The sequence below is a fragment of the Typopeltis vanoorti genome, chromosome 11 (assembly GCF_054136105.1).
Source record: "Typopeltis vanoorti isolate ZY-2024b chromosome 11, IOZ_Tvanoo_1.0, whole genome shotgun sequence".
Taxonomy (NCBI): Eukaryota; Metazoa; Arthropoda; class Arachnida; order Uropygi; family Thelyphonidae; genus Typopeltis; species Typopeltis vanoorti.
In genome coordinates this window covers 119,522,711-119,536,368 of record NC_143559.1, presented here as the reverse complement: position 1 = coordinate 119,536,368, position 13,658 = coordinate 119,522,711, and the positions used below count along the sequence as shown (strand labels likewise).

The following is a 13,658-nucleotide window of genomic DNA, read 5'->3' as shown; positions in this document are numbered from 1 at the left end:
CTTGTAGCGGATTTATTTAGAAGTATAACATCATCCGCATAAAGCAAAGAGCTGACATTAACATCTCCAATTTTGATATCAGGTTTAATACCACATTCCTTCATAATGTGATCCATATAGATAATGAATAACAGAGGGGATAATGTACATCCTTGTCTCACACCAGATTTAACATTAAACCATCTTCCTGTACTTCCTTCAATTCTAACTGCTGACTTACAACTCAAATAAAGACTAAGTATTGCTTGATATAATGCCCCATTGACACCATATAACTGCAGCGTATTGAATAGCTTCTCTCTTGGCACCTTGTCATATGCCTTTTCCAAATCGACAAAACTTAAATACAGATCTTTGTTATATTCCCATGCTTTCTCGACTATTTGTCGTAAAGTGAATATCTGATCCTGACAGCCTCTATTTGGCCTGAATCCAGCTTGTTCTTCACCAAGCTTTTCTTCCACAATTCTTCTCAACCGTTTCTCAAGTATACTTGCATAGATCTTGCCAGGAACACTCAGTAGGGAAATACCTCTGTAATTCTCACATTCAGTTTTATTTCCCTTTTTATATATGGGTACTATGAGAGCTCTACTCCAATCATCGGGAATTCGTCCCTCTGTCCAGGCTTCCTGAACTATGCAGTGCAGCCACTGTAAGACTCTTATACCACCATACTTCAGCATTTCTGGTCGAATATCATCTACTCCTGCTGCCTTTCGACATTTCAAGCCTTTGATGGCTTTTTCTACTTCAAGTATGGATATGTATTCCTGACTGCATGCCTGGTCAGTGTTTTTTATCACTGTGCTGTCATCACTGCTTGTTTCATTTAGCAGTTTTTCAAAGTAATTACTCCATACTTCAAGGATATCTTTTTCTCCTGTTTTCATTTCACCTTTATCATCTCTAATTCCTTTTACAGCACTCTTTCCTCCATTCCTAAGCCTCTTCAACAACCTCCAGAATATTTTGCCACCTTCTTGATATTTATTTTCTATATTCTTGCCAAAGTCCTCTGACTTTTGTTTAGTTAGTTTTACACACTGTTTAGCTTTCTTACATTTGTCTCTGTATTCTGTAAGAGTAAAAGCTGACTTATTTGCCAGGAACTTTTGATATGCTTTCTTCTTTTCCTTCACTGCCTCTTTAACTTCCTGTGTCCACCAGGGAGTTCTGATTTTTTTATCCTTGCACACAACCTCACCACATGCCTCTCTGGCAGAATCAATCAATGTTTCCTTCAGAGTTTGCCACTGAATCTCCAAGGTTTGATTCCTGTTCTCAAACTCTTTCATTTTCTTTTCAATAATATTTCTGTATTTTAGTCTACAGTTCACATCTGAGAGCTGCTCAACTTTTATTCGCTTTAAAACTTTCTTACATGTTATTCTTTTCAATATGAAATTCAATTTTATCCTGCTCAAGACTAAATAGTGATCACTTCCAATTTCAAATCCTCTGTACACTGTGGTGTCCTGCACCAGGGAGAAAACATCGCTATCAACAATAACATAGTCAAGGAGACTTTTCTTATTCCTAGCCTCTTCTCTCCATGTGAATTTGTGCACATTTTTATGTTGGAACATGGTGTTAGTAATAACCAGTCCATGTCCTGAGCAGAAATCCAACAGATATTTGCCATTATTATTAGCTTTGCTCTTTTCTCCAAATTTTCCCAAAATATTTTTGTATGTCTCACAATCATTTCCTACTCTACTATTTAGATCCCCAACAAGGACCAACTTTTCCTTTTTCTTTGTGTCAGTTGCTTTTTCTAAAGCCTCAAAAAATTCCTCCACTTCTACCTTAGTAGAACCTTCTGTGGGACCATAGGCACAAATAAGTCTCATTGTCCAGTTCCCCATTCTCATATTTGCCCACATTACTCTACTTGAGACTGACTGCCATTCAAGAAGATTAGCCTCGTATTTTGTGTTGAATACTATGGCTACTCCTTCTTTTCCTTGATTGTCATTGCCTGAATATAACATTTTGTATTTATTGCTCAGAAAGATCTCACCAGTTTTGGTCTTTTTTGTTTCAGTCACCCCTATTATGTCGATCTGGTACTTATCTAATTCCTCAGCTAGCTCCATTTCTTTGCCATTCAGGCTTCTTACATTGATAGTACCGATCTTTAACTCTGGTGATGTTGAGTTGGGGTTTGTTTTCAGATTTGTTCCAGTAGCTGACTAACCAACTTATCCTAAATTATGATCATGAAGGCCTATAATGTTACTTACAATATAGTCTACTCTCACTATGCTAAATACTACTATAGTGATTGCTCCCTTAACAATAGCATTATTATCCTAAAGGAAATTCACTATAAAAAACTTTCTTCTGCAACAAATTATTCCTTACAGCCCTAAAAATTTTGCTATAGTGAAAGTTGATATCAATGTAGTTGTATTATATATATGCATATATATATATATATTAACATTGGAAAATATTAAGTGGTACAGTTGAATCTTTCTAGGAACTGATGGAATGCTATAAAAGATCATTTAAGAGTAAAAACACAGAAGCTGAAGAACCTCACTGGGGAGATGTGTTAACTGATTTGTTTCTGTCACTGTTGTCTGAGGCAAGCAGCTGTACTCGAAACATAGTGAATTTTGGCTTCCTTTTACTGTGTCCATTTATTACAGAAACTTCTCTACAACAAATACTCAGCGTAAGCATTTTAAGAAATGTTAATATCCATGTTTACTGGATTTTAGGTTTTTAATTATTTTAAGTTTCTAGAAATATATTTAAATGTTAAATAAAAATATCATTGTGATTAAAGAACTCTCTTCTCTCAGTAAAATTTATTGATTACACATAATATTCCTATGTATATTCTTCTCAAAAGATTTTATATGCTTTTCATAGGTAATCAATCCTGAGAAGACAAATGAAGATGGACCACTGATGGAAGATGATGATGATGATGATAAGGGTTAGAATTTTTTTTTTTCTATTTTGATTCTTTGCTTTTTTTTTTTTTTTAAACGTGATTGCAACTTATTATAGTAGCGATCAAATTAATCTGAACACTCACATTTTAATTTCTCAAGAAAATAAGTACAAAAATTAAATTCCAACTTTACTTAATGATTTATATGTGATCCTCTGTTCCTAATAGGTTCATTAATTCACTTAGGCATGGATTCTACCAACCTAGAACACATTTTTTTTATTTCTATATCTCTTGAAACCATACTTTTATAATGGACTATATTAAATTATCCTTTGTATCTTTTTTACTATGACCCACAAATTTTCTATTGGTTTAATGTCAGAAGAGTTACCTGAACACTGAAGAAATGGATGTTGTGATTTTTGAGGAACTCTCACTTTTTTTGAAGTGTGGCATGGAACAAGATCTTGGATGAGTTCTTTGTCTTTCTGGATCTGTGGAACCACTCTTTTCTCCAATATTTTTATGTATTGGTCATGTTTCATCATATCATCAATAGGTACAAGTGATCCTGAACCGTTATGTCTAAAACAACCCCAGAATTTAGCTGGGTATTTAGAAGCTTGTTCAAGGTAAGCAGAAGAAGTCTTCTCAGCAACTGATTTGCTAATATAGGATACTCACTCTCCTTGAACAAAGAAATGGCTCTCTTCTGAGAATATGACTTTTGCCCACTGGAGCTTTTTCTGCATAACCTTCATCAATAGTTGATTATTTTTTGATATTTGGGCAGTCCTCCCCGCTGCCAACAATCTTTGACTGACTGTCTTGTCAGGAACAATAATTCCACTAGCTGTCAAGTCTCTCTTTAAGCCTACAGTAGACAATTTTTGATTAATTTTGCTTTACCTGGATTATGGATTTTACAACTGTGTTATAACTAACTCTTTTTATTATCCCGACATTTCGATCTTCATATCAAGATCATCATCTGGAGCATACACAAATATACAAGACAAGCTGAGTTACATTACAAGCCGTAAGCTAGAGAAACAATGATTTGATCATATGTTATTCTACTGGCATGACCTCTAGTGAAAAAAAAATATATATATATTTATAAATTACATCAAGCTAGATTTAATTTAAGATAACATGAATAATCATTTTTTCTTATAGATAGTTTTCTTTCAGTAAACAATGATGTCCTATTTTTAGTATTACAATTGTTATTTTTGATTTAGGATCCTGGATTTACTACAGTCCTGTTTATAGTTCTTAGCGAGAAAGGTTCCGTGAGTCGAATATATTCCAGATGTATGGGATTTTTAGACCTTCATTATTGTTCAGATTGGGGTGGTTGATAATGATCTCGCAGGCTTCCTTAAATTTGCATTCATACCATGTTTTGGTGCGATGTAGACAACTAGTGCTTTTCCAGTCAATTCTATGTAAGGTGTTCAGGGCATGATCAGAAAGGCCAGCTTCACCATAATTATTATATTTAATGTGTTGTTTATGTTATTTTTTGTCTGATAGGAATTGTGCATCCTGTTTCCTCCTATATACGCATGGATATATATAGGCAGCAGACCAGCAGATAACAAAACAATAACAAGCAACCTAACCAAACATGAAGTAACAACGATGAAATCACTAAAGTCAAATCCGAACATCGTAATAACTAGAGCAGATAAAGGAAGTGCCACTGTTATTTTAAACCAAACCACTTTAAACCAAACTTTAAACCAAACCACTTTAAACCAAACTTTAAACCAAACCACAATAACACATACCAATTAGTTAACTACAACCCAACCAATAGAATAAAAAATAAAACAGAGAAACTACTTAAGTCGATTACCACGTGGCCCGAAGATACAGTCAAAAAACTATTTCCGCACTACGCTCATTCCTCAAGAATTTACGGACTACTGAAAATTCACGAAGAAAACACACTGCTAATGCCTATAGTTGAAGGTATAGATAGCCCGACTTATCACTTAGCCAAAAAATTAGCGGCAACACTCAAGGAGTTGGTAGGTCATTCCCCCTCCTATATCAAAAACACACAACACTTCATAAACATCATCAAAGACATTACATTAGAAAAGATGATTTATTAGCCAGTTTTGACGCCTCTGCCCTCTTTACGAATGTCCTAATCAATGACGCAATCCTTCTTTTACAGAATAAATTCCCTCCAGATATCACAGTGCTCTTTGCACATGTATCACATTCTGGATATTTTGTATGGCAAAACGCTTTCTACCTACAAAAAGAAGGCACAGCCATGGGCTTGCCATTATCCCTCCTATTGCTAACTTTTACATGGAACATTTTGTTCCATGTAAAAGTTAGCAATAGGGGGGATAATGAGATAATGAGGCCAAAGTCTGATTAGATACGTTGCCTATGTTTTCGCGATCTGGTCCCATGGCCGCTAGACACATTCCTTAGACACCTAAACAAACAACACAAACAGTTCACAATTCAGATTGAAAAACAGAACACACTTCCGTTTCTAGATACACTTGTCACACATCTTCCTTCTGGCAATCTTTCCTTCACGGTTTACCGAAAACCGACACGTACTGGCCAATATATACACATAAACTCCTACTACCACCCAACACAAAAACTAGTTGTCATCAATACTCTAAAAAACAGGGCTCTGAAAATCTGCTCCAGTGAATAGGCACTGAAAGACAAATTTAAAGTGATCAGCAATACTTTCCAAAAAAATGGGTACAGCCAAAACACTATTAACAAAATTCTCTACAAGACCTCAATAAAAAACAAAGACAAACCAGACTACTACAAAACTATAACCATTCCCTACATTAAAAGGACATCAGACAAAATAAACAGAGTACTACAAAAATACAACTTCAAAGCCACCTTTAAATCCCCTGCAAAATTAAAAAACTAACTCAACTCATCCAAAGACCCACTCCCCCTGCTGGCCCACCCTGCAGTATACCGTATTCATTGCACCTGTAACATACCATATATATAGGAGAAACAGGATGCACAATTCCTATCAGACAAAAAGAACATAAACGACACATTAACTATAATAATTATGATGAAGCTGACTTTTCTGATCATGCCCTTGAACACCTTACATAGAATTGATTGGAAAAGCACTATTTGTCTACATCACACCAAAACATGGTATGAATGCAAATTTAAGGAAGCCTGTGAGATCATTATCAACCACCTATTTTATTTGCATCCTCTGGCTAACCATATATATTTAAGCATTTCTTTGTTTAAATACTGAGTTCATTTTACTCATATTATTATAAATAATAAAATCTTGCACTTCATGTAAATTTTGATTGCATGTATCTTCACTAAATCTTCCTATGTTTTGCATTTCCTGTTTCCTATTCTGGCATTTAAGTCCCTTGCTAGTAGTAAATAGTCTGTTTTATTTGTTTTTTCTATAACTTTCTGCAGTTCTTTGTAAAAGGTTTTACTGTTTTCTCTTTCTCCTCTTCTGCTGCATTTGCTCCAATTATTGTTATGTGACCTCTAAATGTTTTGATTCTAATTTCTGTTAATCTTTCAGTCCACTAGTTATAATATACAATATTGATTATTATCATTTTACCTGCTTTTGTTTTTCTACCTTTTTTTTTACGCTATTATAGATTTGTATATAGTTATTTGTTTCTTTGGTACCTTTTTGCTTTTTCTTTGTTTCTTTACATTCCAAGTTCCAATTTTCATTATATGTTCCTTCTTCCAGTTTCATTCACCTTTTCCTGAATCATGGTTATTTCACTGATAGTCTGTCTGGCTTTTCTTTGGCTGAGATTTGAAAGTAAATTTAAATTTCCTCCAGGACAGGTTACAAGCCTTTCACTGGGTAAGTCCAATTGTAGGGTTGATACCTAATGCCTCTGGACAGGCATTTTTAACAGCATTTGCTTAATACCCTAACTTCTGTTAGGGTATTAAGTCTCCAAATAAGCAGGATGGTAGTCTCACACTTAGTGACAAAATTCATCTACCCCATGAAAATTTTCACGAATAGCCATGCCACAGTGAGAGTTGGATCCACATCCTGTTGGTTAAAGAGTAGAGATGCTAGTCATGGATTTAGTTATGGATTTACTTAGTTTTTATATGCTTAGCTATGTAGGCATGTAAACAATACTGATAATATTCTTGGTAAATTATTTTGCAATATATTTATATATGAGATGCATTGATATCATTAAAGATTTTCTTAAAATGTGGTCTTTCATCTAGATGTGGAATTTACCTCAGGAAGCAGTGAAGAAGAAGACAAAGGCTCTGATGAATCAAAAATAAACAAATCAAGTATGGATAATAATGAGTTGAGGTTAAAACTTCAAGCAGCTCTTGGTGATGCTGCAGATCTTAGTGATGCAGTAAGTGTATCAAGTTTAAAAAGTTAAATCTTTTACTTAAAATAATGTATTAGTGTTATAAGTTATAAATAGTTAACATAGTCATCTAGTGTGATTAAAGTGTTTTTTTTTTTTTTTTTTTTTTTTTTTTTTTTTTTTTTTTTTTTAAGGAATCTGAAAACTATCTTACTGACAGTGAAATGTTTAAGCTAGACAGCGCCATAGCTGAAGCCTTCCACAGTCGAAAGAAACCAAGCAGCAAGAAACCAGCTAAAGATGAGCAAACATTGCTTCATTTTAGAATGAGGTACAGTCTTTTATTATTGTATTATTTGTAATTGGTTTTGTCACATCATGAACAAAGGAGACGTGAATTAAAATTACATCTGTGAAGAGACAATTTTCTGAACTTTTTTAAAGCATCACTACACGTTAACTAGACTTGGGCAGACTTAGTAAATGTTTCCTTCCTTCTTGCAGGAAGATCAGTGAGAACATATGGAGCATATGATTATAATCATGACAAGAAGAGTTGATTGTGGGGTTTATGCATTCACATAATCTGGAAACTGGCCAAAGAAATTTAACAGACATGATACATTTTATTCATAACATTAGTCACTTTTGCCTAATCTGAACAACCATCCTTTTCTTTTTTAGATTCACTTCTGAGTAGCTTTGGCCACAAATCTGCTTATTTCTGGCCAAAGCTGTCACTTATCACATTAAATTTTTCATGTAGTTTTAATCATGCTCTTTTATTAGACCTCTCCACTTAATATAATAACTATAATGACAAACTGCAAAACCTGTATCCAGAGAAGGATTTTTCATCTTTTGATAGTGGTGTCCTTGCTACAGTCCTGGCCAAGTGTGTTTGAGATATCCAGAAGTAATGCTGTGTTCAGATTTCTTCAAATAGAGTTTATATTTTTCAAGTTATACAACTGGATGCCAACAAAAAATTCGCTTTGCGAATGATTCAGATATTCTTTCCAGCTTTGCTTTTCAGTACGTTGCCAGGTCATGTCTTTCATCTAGTTTATCAGTGAGAATAATTGCCAGGAATTGTAATATTTCCTTGTGGAGGATGGTGAGTTTCTTGTAAAGCAACAATGTCTGCTTTGTAGTTGGCAAGGATATTATTTAGTACAGGGTGTTTGAAAAAGAACTCTGATGTTTTCAGCAAAATTTATTTTATGACATTTTGAAACAGAAATGTATGTAGCATACATTATCAAAGTACAAGGGCACAAGTTTGATTACCTGTTAGTGTAACTCAATGTGTGCACCATTTGCAGTCTTACAGACATCAAAACAGAATTCTACCTCGGACCACACTCAGGTAAGCATATCCATAGAAATTGCTTCTGTAGTTGCTTTTATTCTATGGTGCAGGTGGGCAAGTGACCTAATTTTTTCTTGATACACAATGTCTTATGTAGCCCCAAAAGAAGAAATCCATTGGAATCAAATCAGGACTGTGCAGTGACCAAGAAATGCGACCTCCTCTGCCCATCCATTTTCCAAGGAATCGGTTGTTTAGCACAGGCTGCTCAATTGCTGCATAATGTGGAAAATGAGGCCCTCCACATTCTCCATCTGGGGAAACTCAAAGTTCTCTAGCATATCCAGGTATGCCACACTTGTAATTGTCTCCTCATGGAAAAAAAAATGGCACAACAATACGATCATGCATGATGCCACACCAGACAGTGAGTTTCAGACTCTTACAGATGAACTTCTGCAGTTCTTGTGGATTTTCTGATCCCCACGCCCAACAGTTATGGCAATTCACAACTCTGTGCACATGAAATATTGCCTCATCAGAAAATAAAACGCATTGGAGGTAGTTGTCATGTTCAGCAATGAGGTTAACATGGTGGTCACAAACTGAATTCTCTGTGGCATATCAGTAGGTTGGATGAGATGAATAAGCTGCAATTTATAAGCATGAAGTTTCACTGCTTTTAGGAATGTTTAATTAACAACTTGCACTACAAAGCGAATGTTTCAGGCTATGCTGGAAAGACAGTTGAATTCGTTCCATGTTTTCTGCACTTGTAAACCTATCTGATGAGTGTCCTGTGAAAACAATTCCTGTTTCCAAGAACTGTTGATGCCATTTACAAATGCTGTTGTCACTCGGAGCATTTCTACCATACTCTGGCCCGAAATTTCTTTGAACAGTTGTTGCCGACGTCGTTGTTTCAGTGAACCATAACATGCACCATGCTTTCTCTTGTGGCAACGCCATTACTGCAGTACAACATGTCTGTACAGCTAACTGGTGGACAGCATTTGAACTATTATAACTTGAATATTGTCGCTTCACGAATATGCTTAAAACACCATCTTATGGTGGTCCAAAGAGAAAATACTTGTGTTAGAAACCCGGAGTTCTTTTTCAGACAACCTGTACTTCTAATTTTGATTTTAGTAAATCCCTCTGTTCGAATGGAGGGTAGTCAGTAATTCCCAATGTTCTTCTTTGTTGAAAATTAATGTTTCTCATACTTTGGGAAATTTAGCACATACATATTTATCTTAGGTTGGTCGTAGAGGGTCAAAGCCAAATAAGTGGGAGGAGACATCACCATTGCCTTTCAGGAATGCAGAGAACCGACTGGACTTATGACCTAATGTCCAATCCTCACCTTCATTTGATGCACCCCATTAGTAAGTATCTACTGAGTACTGAACAAGCAAGGCTGGGCTGGCAATTTTGGACTTAGCCGACCAAATTTGCATTCACTGTTTTCGTCAGGGAACTAGGATGAACAGTAAAAAGTCATCACAAGAACAAGCTCCAACTCAACATCTAGAAGAAGAACTGAAGATCAGACCCCATCAATATAAGAAGTATTAATGAAAAGGAAATCGAACTTGCAGAATAATTGGAAAACTACCATATGGACATAATTTGCATTACTGAGACAAAGACAAAAACAGGTGAGATCTTACTAAATAAAAAGTATAGGATGTTATATTCAGGCATGAACAAGGAAACGAAGGAATAGCGATAGCATTCAATACTAAACGTGAAAATTAAACTTCTTTATTGGAAGGCACTTTCAAGTAGAATAATATGAACATACTTCAAAATAGGGAAATGAACAATGAAATTTATGTGTGTATGATCCCAAAGGTTCTTCTAAGGAAGAATTTTTTTGAGTCATTAGAACAGGCAGCTGACATAAAGAAAATGGAAAAAATGGTCCTTGTTGCAGATCTAAACAGCAGAGTAGGAAGTGAAACCAACCATGCACATAGGAATGTTTTAGGAAAATTTGGAGAAAAAGGGTAAAGCTGATAATAAGTACAGGTATCCCTTGATTAACGCATTAATTAATCCCTCGATGTTACTGCGTATATCAAAATCACGTTAATCAAATATAATAATCAGTGCTAAAAATTACAGTTCTTCCATTATTGATTACTGTATTAATAATTCATTTTATATGGCACTCTTTTAGGAAAGATAAAAAAATGAATGCAAAGTGAATGTTAAATGTAAATTACATGCTTGTACCTACATTGGTTACTGCATTTTTTTTTTATCAAAAAAGTTATCAATAGTCATTTGAATAGTTTTAGTTTATTTTCTTACCAGCATAAATTCTACAATAACAAGCAAAAATGACTCACTAGACCTTGGTAAACAAGCATTCTTCGATTAATATCTGGATCCATATCCATTACTTGCTGCTTAAGCGATTCTAAACTGCAAAATATTCCATCCAGTTCTTTAGTTGTTATCCCCTTTGGAACCTCATCTTCACATTCCATTTGTTCATTGTCTTCGTATGTTCAATTTCAAGAAGATCGTTGTCACTGAAATCTTTTGAATCCAATAATTATTTAACATCTTTTGCATCGACACCATCAAAACCAAGGTCTTTACCACATTGTTCACAGGATTTTGAAAGCCACCTAAGTCATTAGCGCATTCTGGCAAAGGGTTTTTCCAAACAGCTCTCATGCAGCTAGAAGACACTTGCTCCCATGAGTCATGAATGTTTTCAATTGCATGTTTAATGTTAAAATTTTTCCAAAATTCTTGGAGCGTAATCGCATTTTCTCCCATTGTTGTTTCTACTACCGTTGAGAATGTCTTTTTAAAATTGCAATGACACCCATGTCCATGGGTTGTAGCAATGATGTTGTATTTGGTGGAAAAAATAAAACTTTCACATTTTCACACAGATCATTAACAGAATTTGGATGACCAGGTGTGTTATCTATAAGCAAAAGAGCTTTGAAAGCTAAGTTATTTCTCTTGCAATGAGTTTCAACCATTTCTCTCGGCCAGGAAACACTCCTTGAGTCTTGCATGTTTTTGTGTGGTAAATTTAAAGAATCGTTATTAAAACTCTTGCCATGTATATAAAGGGATTGTCGCAATTCATTTCGCTGCATTAATAAAATCCCACATTAAGCAAGGGGTACCTGTATTGGCTGGATTTCTGCTCAGGACACAGACTAGTTATTACTAACATAATTAGTAATGACTTTAACATAAATTATTTAGTTAAGATGTGCACAAATTCATGTGGAAAGTAGACAAAAGAAATAAGAAAATGTTCATTGACTTAGTCATTGTTGATATTGATATCTTCATGCTGGTTCAGGATACAAGAGTTTTCAGAAGATTTGCAAACAGAAATGACCGTTACTTAGTGCTAAGCAGAATAAAAATGGATATTACATTGAAAAGAATAGCATGTAAATGTAATGTAATGGATATTACATTACATGCCATTCTTTTCAATGTAATATACATTTAAATGTAATGTAATGGATATTAAATGCTATATTACATTGAAAAGAATAGCATGTAGGATAGTTTTAAAAAGAAAATTAAAGTTAAGCAGCTTTTATAGCTAAAATATAGACTTGACTATACAAACATTATTGAATAAAAAATGAAGTAAATTGAAAACAAGAACCAAACCTTGGAGTCTCAGTGGCAAACTCTGAAGGCACTGATTGTTTCAGCTAGGCAGATATGTGGTGAAATTGTCTGTAAGAATAGAAAAATAAGAACCCTATGGTGGACACAAGAAGTTAAAGAAGTAGTTCTGGAAAAGAAGAAAGCATACCAAAAGTTTCTAGCAAATAAGTCAGCTGATGCCCTAAAAGATTACAGAGAAAGATGTAAGAGAGCTAAGCTATGTGTAAAAGTAACTAAACAAAAGTCACTGGAAGACTGGTAAGAATATATGTTGTTTAATTTTGACAGTATATATCAGAATACAGAATTATAAGTAAATAATTATTTACTTATAATTCTGTACTCCAAAATGCTGTTATAACCAGCATCTTCAGAGCACAAAAACACAGTTTGTCACAGTATGCGAGACTACGACAACATGGTGTAACAAAGGGACTAGTTTAACAAAATTGTAGCAACAACACAAAGGCTAAAGTCCTAATTAGGCACCCTCTATCTAAAAAAAATATATATATATATTGTAGCAATAACACAAAGACTGAAGTCCTAAAAAAAAAAAAAAGAGAGAGAGAAAGCAGGTACTAGTTATGTCTTAAGATGACTGTCTCCCAAATCTTAGGCAAATTTATACAGCCATATTTGTTGAAATTCAGAGTATGTTTCAGGGCTTCTGTTGCTTTAACAGAAGTCTCAAGAAAAGTCTCAACAAATATGGCTGTATAAATTTGCCTTATATTTGGGAGACAGTCATCTTAAGACATAACTAATACCTGCTTTCTCTCTCGTTTTTTTTTTAATTTTTTTTTTAGGACTTCAGTCTTTGTATTATTACTACAATATATATATATATATTTATTTATTTTTTAGATAGAGGGTGCCTAATTAGGACTTTAGTCTTTGTGTTGTTGCTACAATTTTGTTAAACTAGTCCTTTTGTTACACCATGTTGTAGTCTCACGTACCGTAACAAACTGTTTTTGTGCTCTGAAGATGCTGGTAATAACACCTACAAAATATCAGCAATAAGTCAATAAATAATTATTTACTTATAATTCTGTGTTCTGATATATACCGTCAAAATTCAACAACATGAACGACAAACACATAAGCCTTTCTACATGTTTGGTAAGAATATGGGAAATAAATATCAGGAAGGTAGAAAAATGTTTTGAAGGTTATTGAAAAAACTTAAAAATGAAAGGACAAGGTGCCTAGGGAAGAGCTTTTCAAACATCGCAATTATATGGTGTAAATGGAACATTATACAGAGCAATATAGTTTAAGTTTAAGTTATAAGTCAAAAAATTAAGTCAGCAATTTAATTGCAGGAAATATAGGAAAATGGTTTGTTGTAAAATCAAAGGTAAGACAAGGATGCACATTATCTCCACTCTTATTTATCATCTAT

The 13,658-nt window shown here is 34.3% G+C and overlaps 1 protein-coding gene across 1 annotated transcript in view; it reads left to right on the top strand.

Moving 5' to 3' along the window:
- Positions 1-13,658, top strand: part of Mybbp1A (MYB binding protein 1a) — a 226,321-nt gene that overhangs the window by 134,112 nt on the left and 78,551 nt on the right. Inside the window, exons 17-20 of the mRNA XM_090400474.1 lie at positions 2,486-2,683; positions 2,884-2,950; positions 7,175-7,317; positions 7,467-7,603. Coding sequence (XP_090256600.1) covers positions 2,486-2,683; positions 2,884-2,950; positions 7,175-7,317; positions 7,467-7,603 — 545 coding nt within the window. The remainder of the gene's footprint in view (positions 1-2,485; positions 2,684-2,883; positions 2,951-7,174; positions 7,318-7,466; positions 7,604-13,658) is intronic.